The 15,505-nt window shown below is 47.2% G+C and overlaps 2 protein-coding genes across 4 annotated transcripts; one reads left to right on the top strand and one right to left on the bottom strand.

Moving 5' to 3' along the window:
- The first annotated feature begins 397 nt into the window (after positions 1-397).
- On the top strand, positions 398-2,125 carry LOC109770476 (uncharacterized protein At4g06744). Its single transcript, XM_020329181.4, has one exon. It carries the CDS (start codon positions 523-525, stop codon positions 1,855-1,857), a length of 1,335 nt encoding a protein of 444 aa, XP_020184770.1. The 5' UTR covers positions 398-522; the 3' UTR covers positions 1,858-2,125.
- A 6,614-nt stretch (positions 2,126-8,739) lies between these two features.
- LOC109770475 (uncharacterized) lies at positions 8,740-14,783 on the bottom strand. 3 transcript variants are annotated; one of them, XM_040392556.3, is made up of 6 exons: positions 14,501-14,782; positions 12,727-12,858; positions 12,204-12,271; positions 9,977-11,722; positions 9,650-9,839; positions 8,740-9,568 (listed from the first exon to the last, which is right to left on the bottom strand). In XM_040392556.3, the coding sequence occupies exons 2-6, from the start codon at positions 12,746-12,748 to the stop codon at positions 8,937-8,939; spliced, it is 2,658 nt and encodes an 885-aa protein (XP_040248490.1). In that variant the 5' UTR covers positions 12,749-12,858; positions 14,501-14,782; the 3' UTR covers positions 8,740-8,936. The 3 variants fall into 3 exon arrangements, with proteins under 3 accessions (XP_040248490.1, XP_020184769.1, XP_040248491.1); XM_020329180.4 differs by having other exon boundaries at positions 8,740-9,571; XM_040392557.3 differs by having other exon boundaries at positions 9,142-9,558; positions 14,501-14,783.
- Positions 14,784-15,505: the final 722 nt, after the last annotated feature.

Genomic DNA, 15,505 nt, shown 5'->3' on the forward strand with positions numbered 1-15,505 from the left:
CAATCCTACGAATCAAACAACCAAGATAGAAAAAATTCCTAAGGATTATAATTCTCCAAAATTTCTTTGAGAATCCTTTGAATCAAAGAAGCCCTAAGTTTATATCATATGGTTAGGTAAACAGTGTAAGATTAAATAAGTTTGAATGCTGAAAAGGTTCATATTTAAGAATCCTTTGAATCAAAGAAGCCCTAAGTTTATATCATATGGTTAGGTAAACAGTGTAAGATCAAATAAGTTTGAATGCTGAAAAGGTTCATATCCACACGTGAGCAGTACTATATCGGGCGGTACCGAGCGTAGGTTCGAGTGAGCCATGGTCCTAAACTTCCCCTCTCGGTGCCCGGACGTTTGGGGTGGAATGGGGCTTAGATGCTGCTACAGACAGTAGCTACAGAGTTGATGGCCGTGGCTGCGGCAAGCACGGACCCCTGCCCGACTACTCTATACTCTATATAAGCGAGTGCCTTGCTCTCCGTTCGTTGCGCTCCGTCGATACTCTCGGTAGAACCTGAGAAAGGTATGGCCAACCAGCTTAAATCGCCCCTTGCCCGAGACCTCTTCTTTCTGCTCTCTTATACAGCTGCGGTAGTAGCAGCATCTTCTCTGCCACAACAGTCCTTCAAGCCCAGCCAAGAACATACTGTTTCCTCTGATTATCCACGGCCACAGGACTTCCAAAATGAGAGACTCTACCAAGCCTACTCCGTCATCCAGCACTTCAAGAAAACTATCACATCTGACCCCATGAAAATTACCTCCACTTGGACCGGCCATGACATCTGTGGCGAGAACACCTACGTCGGCTTCCACTGCACAGCACTGCCGGGGCACGGCCAGAACCTCACCGTCACATCGGCCGTTCTCAACGGCTTTGGCCTGTGTGCACCGCAGCTGCAAGGCTTCATTGATCAGCTCCCAGACCTTGCCCTCTTCCAGGCCACCTCCAACAACTTCGGCGCCTTCGATGTCCCCAACCTTAGTGGACTCACCTACCTATACAAGCTCGACGCCAGAGACGACCACTTTGCACAGTCTTTAAGAGGACGAGGGCGTGATTTCAGTCTACCAACTAAGATCGCGCACCTCAAAGGTTGCATTCTCGGTAAACTCGCCTGTGCGGGTTTGGATGTAGGCAGTGTATCCCTCGTTGAACGCACGCCTCAAAGTGGAGTCAGTCATGGTGCCACGAACGCTACGGCGCTACTCCTCAACTACAACAACCTGTCGGGGCCACTTCCGGCGAACATTGGGTTCTCCAAGTTGAGCTATCTCGCCGTCGCCAACAACAAGCTCACAGGTCCAATCCCACCATCAATCGCGCACATGCAAGACTCCCTTCTCGAGATGCTCCTCATCAACAACCAACTCTCCGGCTGCCTCCCCAACGAGATCGGCATGCTCACCAAGACCACCGTCATCGACGCCGGCATGAACCAGCTCACCGGCCCGATCCCTTCATCCTTCTCGTGCCTCAGCAGCGTCGAGCAGCTCAACCTGGGCGGGAACAGCCTGTACGGGCAGGTCCCCGACGCGCTCTGCAAGCTGGCCGGACCGGCCGGCCGCCTCGCCAACCTCACGCTGTCGGGCAACTACTTCACGTCGGTCGGACCGGCGTGCTCAGCGCTCATCAAGGACGGCGTGCTGGACGTGAAGCACAACTGCATTCCCGGCTTCGCCAACCAGAGGGGCCCGGCGGAGTGCGCCTCGTTCCTGAGCCAGCCCAAGACGTGCCCGGCGGCGAGCGCTCGCGTGGCGTGCCCCGCCGCGGACGCCAAGATAAACGCGGCGGCGCCGGAGGGGAGGGTGGCCAAGGACTACTCCAGCTACGTGGTGTACGCCACTCTGCATGAGTGAGGTGGCAGCGCATGCAGTGGGGACGCCGTGCCTAGCTACATCGTCGGTATTTGCTCTTGTATTCTTGTATGTGTTTGGTGTTGTTGTGCACGTGATTGCTGTTTGTTTTCTTTGTACGTGTGGCTGTCGGGTCTAGATCTCGGCTCTTGTGTGTGTTGTCCTGCTACGTCAGTCAGTTCTGTGGCAGTAAATTAATTTGGATTGTATCTTGCATGTTTCAACTATATATTTGTTGGCTGCATATTTCAATTATGTGATGTTGGAATTATGTGAATTGCTCCAATGTGCCATTGGTTACCATTGCTTGATCGGTGAAATACAAGGTAAATATGTCATGCGTCGTAGTTACTCTGTTTTGCAGAACTAGCCTCTGTTTGTGCGTCTAGATTTATAAATATTACTGCATTTGGTGTTGTTTTTCTTTTCTATTTATTTGACTCCACTGTAAAGAATTGTTTTATTGTATTCATAGCAACTTTACTAGTTACAGCGATTCAAATTTTATTAAATTGTTGCCCCTAAAAGGAGAATATGATGTCAGAAACACTAGCAAAACACGGGCATCCGAGGGAGTATAGACTACCCACTAGGGCTAACGTGCACTTCACTGCACCGTTCTTCGTTCCTGGGATTAACTCTTCACTAGTGCAAAAACCCTTTATAGGATTTTTCTACTAGCAGTGTATGGATAAAATGAGACGGGTGCTAATTTGACAAAATACCAACAACGTTCACGAAAATAGTACACGCTGCTAATAACATCTTACTATCCGCATGTGACACCAGCGCACGCTGCTAGTAAGGGGCACCCAGGAAGCCCTTCATCTCGAATATCCTAGCAGCGGGTAGCGCGGTGAACGTTGCTAATATAGAAAGAACTAGTGGCGCATGCAGAAATCCGAGACACCACTAATACGTAGTGTGGACCCCTTGTGTTTGAATTATCCAATACAAATGTTCAATTTTTTAACTAATTTCATCAAATATAACTGGAACACAAAAGTCCTGTAATTGTATTTGAAATCCTAAAATGCCACTCTGCATGAGTGAGATGCCACCGCGTGCAGTGGGGGGCGACGTGCCTACGCCGTCGGTATTTGCTCTTGTATTCTTGTATGTGTTTTGTGACCTCGTGATTGCTGTTTGTTTTCTTTGTACGTGTGGCTGTCGGGTCTGGATCTCGGCTCTTGTACTATGTATTGTGTTGTTACGTCAGTTTTGCGGCAGGAAACTAATTTGGACGGTATCTTGCATGTTTCAATTATATATATTTTCGGCTGCCTGTTTCAATTATATGATGTTGTAATTATGTGGATTGCTACAATGTTCCATTTGTTACCATTGCTTGATCAGTGAAATACGGGGTGAATATGTCATGCGTCGTAGTTACTCTGTTTTGCACAACTGGCATCCGTTTGTGCGGCTAGATTTATGTATTTGCTGATGCTTTCCTCCACTGTATTTTTGTATTCATAGCTACTTTTGCACAACTGGCAACCTTATTTATTTGACTCCACTGTCACGAACTATTATTTTTTGTATTCATAGCTACTTTTTTTTGCGAGAAGCTACTTTACTAGTTATGATGATTTAGATTTTGCTTAAATAGTTTCCCCTATTTATGCAGGGGCTAAATATATATTGTTAAGCTAAAAACAAAATACGTCGTCAGAAACAATAGCAAAACACGGACGTCCAAGGGAGTATGGACTACCCATATACTCCCTCACTTCTATTTTATAGGCTCAATTTAAAAATCTCGTCAACCAAGGTAGCGGGTGAGTGGTAAAATATATTTTTGTAGTTTGCAAAAATACTCAATTGCTGGGCTCATTTTTCTCAAGAAATTGTACTTTACAAATTTTTTAATCGCAATGCATACATGTGTGACCAATAAATGACCAAGAACTTTACATGCATTGGTGAGTTTTCTCTTAATCCTTGCATACAACGATTTAATGCACATTGAAATCCTAACATATGAATGGGAGCAGCGAAATTGAGACTTGTAAAATGGGAAAACAAAACAATTTTGAGATAAGCTCTATAAACCGGAAGTGGGAGAGTATATCCGTTACCAAAAGGGTACTCCTACCTCTCCAATTAATTACTCTTGATTCTGTAGCTAGCAGTTCAAGATCTTCTCTGAAAAGAGTGCTTCCATGCTTTTTTTTTAGAAAAGGAGGATGACCCTCGGCCTCTGCATCTGGGCGATGCATACGGCCACTTTATTAATTATTCTCACAAGACCTTACAAAGTAATACAACAGTAAGACTAAAGCCGCCGTCTAATCATCTCTATCCAGCTGATGAAGGGGCGCAGATAGCCTGGGCCTAATACCAAACAGACATCGCAGCCAAACCTAACATCTAAGACCTAAGAACCCATCCAGGACGCCTGCCAGGCATGGGTCTCACCGGTCCGGCGTGCACTCAGATGCCGCCGCCGCCAACTGCCACCGCTCCATCTTCAGAACTGTCCTGATGCATCAACCTTGCTCGGTCTAGCTAACGTCGACGCCACCACGGCGCCAAACGACACCTCCTCCATGCGCGCAAACAGCTGAACACGTCGCGGTCGCCACTGATACACCTCAGCGCCATGCTGCCAGGTATCACCAGCCGACACAACTTGAAGTCCTTGGAAGATCTGTCTTGCGTAGCACCTGCCGACTAGACATGACAAGGCGTAGCACCTGTCGGTCAGGCATGACTTGACATCACCACCGAAGCTCCGTGCAAGACGAAGCCGCTCCACCTCCTGCCTCTGACCTCCAGCGCTGCTCCGCAAACGATGCTCCCAAGAGAGAAACGACACCGCAGTGCCGCCATCGTCCGATCTGGAACACCAGATCCTAGGGTTTCCCCCGGAGCAGCACGAGTGGGTCGACAATAGTTACCCGACGATGCCTTCATCAAGGTAACGGCGAGAACGCCGCCATCGGCTCGATTTTCACCGGCAACCATGTCTCCCCTACTCGCAGCCGGGACAAGATGATGGATCTCGAGATCCGATCACCAAGCCTCTGGCCGGCCATCTCGGGAAGAAGATGACCACCACGTCCAGCAGTGTCACCACGCCTGGCACGCGTCGCCGCCGGCACCCCCAAGGTGCCTAGAGGCCGACAAGCCCCGACGATTCCCCTCCAGCCGCCATGGCCCAGACCCCGGCACCACCAGATCCAGATCGGATCGGGGTCCAGGGCCCCAAGCCGTAACCGCCGCGGAGGCAGCACCACTGGACGGTGCCAAGCCCTGCAGCCCGCCGCCGAGTCATCGCCGGAGCTTCGCCGCACCACGCCGCCAAGCCGCCGCCGGGATAACTCGTGCTGCCACTAGAGAAGCCGCAGCCGCCGCGCGTTGGAGAGGGCTCAAGCCGCAGTAGCCCCGCCGCCAGGCAGGGACACCGCCACCCAGCACGCCCTCCGCCGCGCCGCTGGGCCCCGCCCAGCCCAGCGCCGTCCCGCGCCGGACGCCAACCGCGAGGAGGGGCAAGATCCCCGCCGCCACCAACGCCGGCCGGTCTTTGCCCGGCGGCGCTATGCGGTGGCGGCGGGGGGAGAAGGCGACGAGGGAGGACGAGGGGCGGCGGCTAGGGTTTCCCCCGAGGACGCTCGCGGGAGCGGCTCGGGGGAGTGCTTCCATGCTTGAACCGAAGGGGCTGCATTTCTGAAAACCTTCCCATTGCGCTGCATCCAGATGTTCCAGCAAGCATGAGTAATTATATCCATGGCTATATGTAGTGGGAGCTGTCCAAGAGCTAGGATATAAAAAAGAAAGGCCTCTGTTTCTGTTGGGGATCAAGAAATCCCAGCACCTTAGAGCAAAATCACAATCCCAGATAAGATGAAGCAGAGTTTCTTTAGTGCCATGAGCACAAAGAAAGCAGCAATAATCATTCATAAAGAAACCTTTCCATCAGAGCTCTGGTGTTGGTTATCTGATGTAGTGCCAGCCAGAAGATCTTGTGCTTGAGTCTACTGACACTATTCCAAAGGGTATTGAAAATGTATGGCCCTCCGAAATTCCCATTAACTTCTTATACATTGTGATTGAAGAATATATTTTTGGTCACCATTGCAGATCCAAACATCCTTTCCAACAGCTGACGCATGACTGTTCATTGTATTCTGAATCCCAAGGAGTTGACCATATGCCTGCAAGGGCAGAGGCCTATGAAACATATCAGTAATGTCACCAGAGGATCTAAACATAGCCAAAGATTTGGAATCATCCATGGCAAAAGAGTGCAATTCTGGGTATTTGTAAATTAGTGGGTCATCAAGCCATCTGTATGCCAAAACGGAATGGTGCTTCCTTCACCAAGTTTGCAGGAAGCAGATGCTTTGAATTCAGGCAAGAGCTTGAGAATATCTTTCCACCATAAGGAACCTCCATCTTGTCAGATGATGACCCAGAATTGTAATATCTTGATTCTCAAAAAAAAGTATTGTAATACTTTTCTCATATCAGATTCACCCATGGGAGATTAGCTTTATTAAAGAATTTGTGAAGGAATTTGATGAGCAGATCCTTGTTGTGTGTCGTGACATCCAGTATTCTCATACCATGGATTGATACCACGGAGAAGATGTCTCATTGTAATTCTCAGTTGTAAGACTGCATCATTATGAACCAATACAGTCGATGGGTGGCATTTTCTTTATTTTATTTTATTTTCACATTTCTATTCTACAATAGCTTTCGGGCTGAACGAATAATAGTGTGATACTTCAATGACTGTTGTTGGGTGTACCATGACTGTTTGTTCAAGAAGTTTCCTTTTGTTTTTTATTTACTTTGAATGTTCAAAATTACAGTACTAATCATGATTTAGGAATCTCTGAAGCACCCCTTCGTCAAACAGAAATGCGTTGTAGCATCCGCTGATTACTTTTTTAGAGAGTGTAGCATTCGCTGATAGTTGCACCTCATAGGGCGCAGGGGAAAAAACACTACGGAAATGATCGTTAGCAGGCCCAAAGAAAGCCCAAAACGACCAGCAACCAACGTACAAGGGAAACAAAAGGAGGAACAGATGATCACACCTGCATACTAAAACCCCACAGCCCCAATGTCCTTGACGCCACTAAATTTTTTGGTCAACTCTGTGCTTACGGCCATTGCTATCTATTATATGACGGCGCTGAACCTCCCGGTTGAGGTGATGAACAAGATTGATGCTCTCCGACGGGCATTCTTGTGGGTTGGATGTGACAAAGTCACTGGAGGAAAATGCAAAATTAATTGGGAGCAAGTGTGCAAGTCAAAACTTCATGGTGGCCTTGGCATTCTCAATCTAAAAAAGTTTGCATCCGCACTGCGCATTCGTTGGCTCTAGGGTGAGTGGCTTACTCCGATCAAGCTTTGGGTGGGATTAGGGACGCTATACGACCGGCAGGATAGAGACATCTTTGCGGCCTCCACAAAAGTCGTCGTGGGTGATGGTACACGTGCCATTTTTTGGGAGTCTGCTTGGCTTGATGGTTTGCGACCCAAGGACATTGCACCAAAAAAATTTGAGCTGTCAAAAAGAAGGAATTAGTCGGTCAGAAAGCGCTCCTCAACAATTTTTGGGTGTCTCAAGTGAAGACCTCTCAGGGCATGACGGTTGACCATCTTCATGAGTTCGTCAACCTACGGGGGAAGCTATCTCATGTTCAGCTAATACCTGACATGCCTGACTCAATCATTTGGAAGCTCACCAAGGATGGTCACTATTCTGCAGCAACGGCTTACAGTGCGTAGTTTCTTGGTTTAGTCGACACGGACTTGCCTCGAATTGTTTGGAGAACTCCCCCCCCCCCCCCCCCCCCCCCAATGCAAGTTTTTTGCTTGGCTAGTCATCAACAACAGAATCTGCACGGTAGACCGGCTTCAGAAGCGAGGATGGCCTAATTGCAACATGTGCCCCCTTTGTAAGCAAGTTCAGGAATCGGCGGCTCATCTGCTTTTCAAATGCCGCTACACGGTTAGAGTGTGGAACATGATTAAAATGTGGCTTGGCCTTTATGACATTTACCCGCAGAACTGGGCCATGGTTGACACGGTGAAGACTTGGTGGAGCGCCAACGCCTCCAACACGACGCAATCTCGACGACTGCTTACCTGCCTTATGCTGCTCGTCTCGTGGGAAATCTGGAAAGAGCGGAATGCTAGGGTATTTCGTAACGCCGCAGTGTCTGTTGGGGTTTTAGTAGCTAGAATCAAAGACGAGGCGGCGCTATGGTGTATGGCCGGTGCGAAACATTTGTGTAATATCATGCCGCGAGAGTGATACGTTGTATTTGGCCTTTGGCCAAGGCCCCTAATACTCCTTATTCAATGAAAATGGCAAATCTTTTGCCTTGTTTTAAAAAAAAAACCTAGAGCCTGAAGCTAAACCTTCTCCAACCAGAAGCTAGTGTCCGTTTTAACTGGCTGACGACCTGGAGAATGGGCGTGATCCTATTTTCAAACAACCGAGCATTACGTTCCCTCCAGAATCCAGATGGCCCAAACAGCCAGATGTCAAAAGTTCTTACTTGAAGAAAAATTGGCTACAATTACTTCCAAATATATTTTCATCGGGCAAAGCTGTGCTGGAGACTGAGGACGTCGGTGAAATTTTTTGCAGCTTCTTCACTGAGCTCACTATCTTACCTCTTCACTTACATGTAATTCGCAGCAGGTGATTTTCTGATAGCATGTACATTTCCTATTTTGAACCCTTTAATTTTACACATTTTAGATGCTAAACTTTCCAAATACAGAAATGTATATCAGTTTTTTTGACAAAGGGTGAATTTTATTGGCTCAGAATGAAGCATCAAGAGGATACAAACACAGTGAATACACGCCCGGCCTCTGCATAGTTAGGATGCACACAGCCAAAGAAATGTATATCAGTAAGGCAAGCTTGGCTCAATTCTGTGAACTGCACAATTACCATGATTTGCTCAAACAAAATGCTACAAAACTTTCGAACACTACAATCTTTCTAATCAGCTACGGACTCATGGCACAAGTCAGGTGAATCATATCCGCATACAACAATTCCATGAGCAGCTCTTAAAAGATATACCTCGCTGTTGAAATCATCAAGTAGTGAAATCCAGTACAGACTCCGCCACCAGCTCCTCCAGAACTCCCTTCTCGATCTGCTCCATGATGTCAACCACCTGCGACATCCTCATTTTCACCCAGCCACCACCTTCGACCTCCTGCTTCACGATTCTATCCATCATGATCCCCGTGTTATCCCTCTTGCTCACCATGAACATCCGCGCTCCGTAAATCCAGTCTTTCAGAATGCTCCACACCTCTACCCCCAGAGCAGGGGATGAGCTGTCCCTCCATGTTCCGGTGCACGCTTTGCTCCATGGGAATGCGCTTAGCAGGGCGTTCTCACCGATCTCGATGAGAGCAACATTGACACAGTCAAATAGAAGTCTTTTGTACGACCTTTGCTCCCGTAGCTCCAGGAGTTTGTTACACAGGACTGGGTCAAGAGGACAGTCGGGTAAATGCCAGCCAGCAAAGACCATGCTTGACTGTGCATCTTCTAACCTGGAAGATGACATAATGTTTTGCACAAGGACATGACATTCTGATTCATCATCGTCAATGTCGGAGGGAAGGTAAGGCCGTCGGAGTGATGGTGACTCTGAGGTGGTATCATCCCATGATAATGAACACGCAACAGCCTCGATTGCTGAGGATCTTGACACAGCTTCTGACAAAATTAGAATATGTATCAGTATAGTAAAGCAAACTGACACATGCAGAACTCTGACCATAGACCAATACTTACTTGCATTCTTGGAAGTAGTGCTTCCAGATGATTCAGGTTCATTACAGCTGCTATCTTCAGAGGGTGCATCAAGAACTGAGGTCGGACTGGGCTGATCGCGAGTGCTGTTTAGGCCTTCATTTAATCCTGGCCTATCCAGTCTTCTGCTTCGACAGATCAACGATATAGGCGCATCAACTGAAGCAGATCCCTGTCATGCAAACATGTCAACGTAAGTCAGAACTCGACAGAGATGATCCACTCGCTCAAAAACATTACATGAATTTAGACACTAGGAAAAAAGTATAGACTGTTGGGGTTACATGATGTTTGAGATAAGACGCCTACCTCTGAAGTGCTGGTAGAGTTTTGCATGGCAGAAATGTCAATTTTCTCTTCATGGAGTGCCTGTTCTTCATTAGTTTCTAAACTATGATTGGCATGTGATTGACTATCACCAGGACAAGCTTCAACCCTCCCATCAAAGCAATCCGATGGATGATGGTTGGTTTTCTGCCTTATTGGCTTTCTTTTAGGAAACAGAAAATCAGAAATTCTTCCCGTGAAAGATAATTTTCCTTTATTGGACATTAAAACCTCTGTCGCTGGTTTGCAGCTCTCATGATTTGAAGCTTGAACTTTTGACACCATGTTATCAAATGTATCTGAAATCAATGGCAAAGACTTTGACCTTGGCAACTTACTTGACCTCTCGCCAGTTTTATCATCCTTTTGGCGACTAGTGAAATCTTCTTTCGTCACTTCATTGAGGGAGAGCATCTCACCCAAGGTACATGTGCTCCTTGGCGGCTGTGCTTGCTCTTCACTGATCTCATCACAGGTTACCATTGCCCATCGCTGCGAAAGCCGTTGCTTAGCCTCCTTAGTAACCATTGACTCAGGTAAATGTGGGATCCTGCCAAAAGATGAGCCGGAGTAGGGACTTCCATATCTTCTGGTGTAATCCCATGAATACTTTGATGCAGGACTACCTTCCTCCGAGTCACTGAAGCTGCCACCATCTTCGATATAATCAACCTCAGAATCTCCACTGCGATCAACCTCTGAATCACTGAACGAGCTTTCATCACCACCATATCCGTTTGAGTGCGTTGAAGATAACAAAGAATCATCTCGTTGACGAGAGTCATATTGGCGGTGCCGAATGATATCATTCACTACTTCTGTGGAAGCTGGGGTTGCCGCATTATCAAGTAATACTCTGTTGAAACTGTTCCGGTCAATTAGCCGAAATGGAGCTGCCTTGTGCGTCAGCTTTGCATTCGGTATACTTGGCTTCCCTGGGGTAGGCCTCAAGAGTACTATTCTACTACTTGGCTGCGAAGGGGTTCCTTCTTTTGAACTAGACCTCTGATGAAACTTTCTGAGCCCCAGTCCATTTGGCTCAATAGCCCGGTCTGTTCTTGATTGTCTTACACCATTATACTGAACAGATCTCATCGGTTTCAGCACCGTAATGCGTCTTGTCGGAGGTGATCCCGGAGTCCGGTGAAGCCCGCTCATCCATCTTGGCAAAATGGGGTCAGGTTCTTCATGACATTTCAGAAAAAAATCTTTCTCTGAACTAAGAACATGGAGAGATTCTTCTAACTCCCCAGAATGAAGGAGCTTTTCTTCCATGGCAAGGCTTTTTCCTTGCCTGAACTTCTCTGGGACAGTATCCATTCTACCACTCTTGCTCTCAGAATGTCTTCCTTCCTGTGAAGATTGATCCTGAAACAAATTCATTGTGGCTTTCTCTTCACATCCTTCATATACACCATCATATTCAATTGTTTCACAGGATGTATGGATAACTTGTGTAACGGACTGTATGGAATTCTGATGCTGCTGCTGCTGCAAGGCCTTCTTTGTCACTGTTAAGTGGTCACATGATTGACTTTCCCTAAAATCTCTCTTAGCATGGTATAAAACTAGTTCTTTGGCAGGAAAATCATCCTCAAGGCCCATTAATCTTGCAACGACACTTGGTGCGTTGCTCTTCGACTCCACTTCTTTACTCGTCTCTTTTGCTAATAGCATTTTTAATGAAGTCGTACTTGATTTTGTGCTTGAAAAACTACCACCAGGTGCCTGCAGACAAATCCACAATAGCACACAAAAGAAGAATTAAGACAAGAAAAATCACCAAATGGAGCAGGTCGGCCAAATTTTCAGAAGCATATTATACAAAAACTATGTTTTTCTGTTAGCAACATGTTTTTAGTTAACAAAAAATATAACTCCCTTGGTCTCTCCATCCGAAGATGCACACTGCCCAAATTATTCAGGGACAATATAACATGTACACCCTTCCACGACTAGGAACACAAGAAACTACATAACCAAGAAAAATCAAGAGTACATAGCCTATTATTAAAACGCCATCCAAGCTGGGACATGAATCCATACTGTTCTTTCGTTTAGTGGAGTACATTTCCTTTCTTTGTTTCTTTTTCAGTGTCTTGTAGCATTTCATTAAATTCATACAGCATTTTCATATCAAAAGAATATACTGATACAAGATTGTGAGGGTGCTAAATCCATAGTATAAGTAATGATACATGGTACTTACATCTCTTTCCTCCACATGAACTTTATCCGAATCAATAGTTCTCTTCAATTCTGACTTGAAACTTTGAACTGGAAACATGATAAGGACATGTCAAATAAAGTATTTTCATACTTTTTTCAAATACCAGAATTTTAATGTACAGAGAAAACATGACCAAGATTATTATTATTATTTTTGAATATTTCCAAAACCAAGCAACAAATCATTATCAGGAAACAAAAGAATATTGCTATAGATATTTTCCCACAGCAATCCTGCAAGTCTTAATCCCCATGGTTCCAACTACATTTCCAGTCATTACCACTTCCCCACAAAATTTCGAAAAAGGGAAATTAAAAAAATGTCACCGATGCCCACCAAATAACACAATTAGAACAGCTAATAGAGCATCCAATGAAGAAGCTCCGACGGAGATGATAACTGGATATGAATTGCACAAGGAGTATCAAGGTCTCCAGAGAACTTTCACATCCCCACTTGAACATAGCTCTAACAAAGGGAACAATGAGATGAAAATACATACCATCTCTATGAGTTTGTCCCATAACTGAATTTGCTCTAGAAGTCCTTGTGCTTAGGTCGAACAAATTGATCGTCTCCTCGTTATAATAGATACTAGAGCTGGCTCAAGAGCATTCATCTGATGAGTGGAATCCTGAAAAGTACAGAAAAGATTAACAAAGCTTCGTGAACCCGACGCGGGCTGTTAATAAACTTAAGTCAAGCGAACCAACTTAACCACTTTAAGAAGAATCAGCAGACTAGTGGCTAGTTGGTAGAAGCAGAAGCATGTATAAGCACAACAATGTATTTTTTCCATAAAGCTCTTAGCATTTTAAGCCCATGGAATTTAAGGGAGATAGAAACTGATGGCAATACTCTAGCAGGATGCACCCTTTTCAGAAAACTTCAGAAGACACATGCTTAAAGCGCGGTCAATTGTAGGCCATATTGGTGCAAGATAATATTTCGGTCTATGCTCCTTCGTTGTTCAAAACCACCATGAAACAAAAATGGCGCGCAGAACGAAGCGATTCGACAGGGACAAAATAGCGCTGGGCAATATGGCAAAAAGCATAAGCTACCCAAATAAAAGGACACAATAAAGTAGTAGGCGTACATGAGCAAATGAGCAGGAGTAATTACAAAAAACATGGACCGATGGCACTAACTAGAGCGTACGTACCACGAAATGGAATCTTGCAGCACAAAATAATGTCTGAAAGACTGCGTATTCTGTCAGAAATATCAGTTATGGTTACCAACTGCTCCGGTCAGAGAAATGTTAAAACAGAGACCGGGTAATTACAAAGGCACACCCACAAATGCGCAGCCAAAATGCTCAGACTGTATGCTTAAAGACGACAAAGGAATCTCGGCAGCCGCAGCCGCAGCCGCGCCGTTCCAAAGGCTTGAGAATTTCGCAGGAAATCTGGTCAGCAGGTCGAATCTTGACAACGGGAGCCACGGGAAGGGTAAAAGAGAAAACAAAAACGACCGTAATAAAGTTGAGGAGGACATGTACTCCTCCAGCCTAGGTAGGATTAAGATAGAAAACTACGCCGGGTGGGGATACCGAGATCAGCCAAGTATGGGTATGTAGGCGTCCAGTCCAGACGAGACCTGCGGCCGAGACAGTTCCTCGAAGCTGCAGATTTAGCAGGTTAAAAAACACAAGAAATGTATGGTTGGTTTGCCTAATCAAACTAGTAGAATCCACTGTTGACACATGAAGCACGGAGCGGGGGCGTACGAGGCTAAACATAATGACAGAGCTACGGAGCTTGCCATTGTAGCAAGATAATACACAGGTGGCCGGACGTATCCAAAGAATCGTGCAGGTCTTTAAAATCTGCTGATTCTAGTAAGAGAAGTGATAAATTTTGATGGGAAAAGTGTATACTTTATCAGGCCAAACTGATTGTTTCTATTTCACTCACTGAATGGTAACTTCGCCAGAAATCAGAACTCCCGTATTCCCAAATATCAAGCATTCGAGCCTACCCCAGATTTGCATGCTCAGCTGCCTAGGATCCAGATGACAGGAAAATGTGGCAAGCAATCAATCCTATTTCCTCATTGAGATCACGGACCGAATGCTGGGGGCACCGGCTCGCGGGCGAGAGAACGAATCATATACAGATGAAAACTTCAGCGACTGAAACCAAAGCTGGTGGCATTTGCCTTTCTTCGATACAGCGTGCTCCGTGGAAATCCCAGACTGGATAAAAAGGGCCAGAAAGTAACCCGCGGAGGGAAAGGGAGGATGATAAGATGGAGCCGGAATGCTTGCTCACCTCAGGCGACGCGGCCGGCGGGCAGTGGGCGCCACTGGAAGGTGGGCGGCGGTGTCTTAGTCCGGCGGCCGGAGATGGCGCGGCTGGGCTGAGGTGGCTGTACGCGGGGAGGGCGGGCGGTGAGTTTCGGGGCTTGAGCGGGGCGGCGGTGGAGGCAATCAGGTGAAGGGACGGGGGGAGTGGAGGACTAGTGCTACTGCTACAAGAGAACAGAGTAGTGGAATCTATCCGCCGTCGTTTCTTTGACGGCAAAGTATCCGTCCTTTGGTACGCCCTTCGCCCTTGTTTTCGGCTTTTCTCTCTTCTCCGCCTTCGGGTGCGCCCATTACGTTATCGCGTTGTGGGCTGCGTACGTGCGCGGCGTACCGCGTGCAAAAGATGGTGAACTCAACGTCGTGAGAGCATCTTCAGCCGTTCGGCCTCCCAGGTTGCTGAAAAAAAGCCGTCTACAGACGAGCCGGCGCTAGTTTGGCGCGTGGGGGCGACTCTGTTCCCAGCCGTCGCCCCCAGGTCACCGCCAAAATCGCACGAACTCGGCGATATTTCATACAAATTTGTATAAAATCGGCGATCTGGCAGGAACTCGGTGAAATTTCATTGAAATTTGTATAAAAAAGATAAAACATGCAAACTACGCCTACTACTACGCCAAACTACGCCTAGCCATTGCGGCGCGGCCATCGTCCGCCATCTACATGCCGAGAAGCCTGTAGAAACGGGTGTAGTCGTCGTCGTCGTCGCGCGCCCCGTCGGAGCCGCCGTCGTCCATGCTGCACCCCTGGCCAGGGTCGCCGACGCGCGTTGGGGGTTGGACGGCCCGGCCTCGTCCTCCTCGTCGCTGTCGAGGACGATGACGCCACCCTCCTCGCGTCTGCGGCGCCGGGCCTGGAGCTCCGCGTATGCCCGGCGCTGGCGGATCACCTGCTCGCGGGCGTAGTCCTCCCTCGCCCACTTGAGGGCGGCCTCGTCGTCAGGGGCCACCATGGCCGCATGCTCCGGCTTTAC

This window comes from Aegilops tauschii, chromosome 6 (assembly GCF_002575655.3).
Source record: "Aegilops tauschii subsp. strangulata cultivar AL8/78 chromosome 6, Aet v6.0, whole genome shotgun sequence".
In the NCBI taxonomy this organism is placed as follows: domain Eukaryota; kingdom Viridiplantae; phylum Streptophyta; class Magnoliopsida; order Poales; family Poaceae; genus Aegilops; species Aegilops tauschii.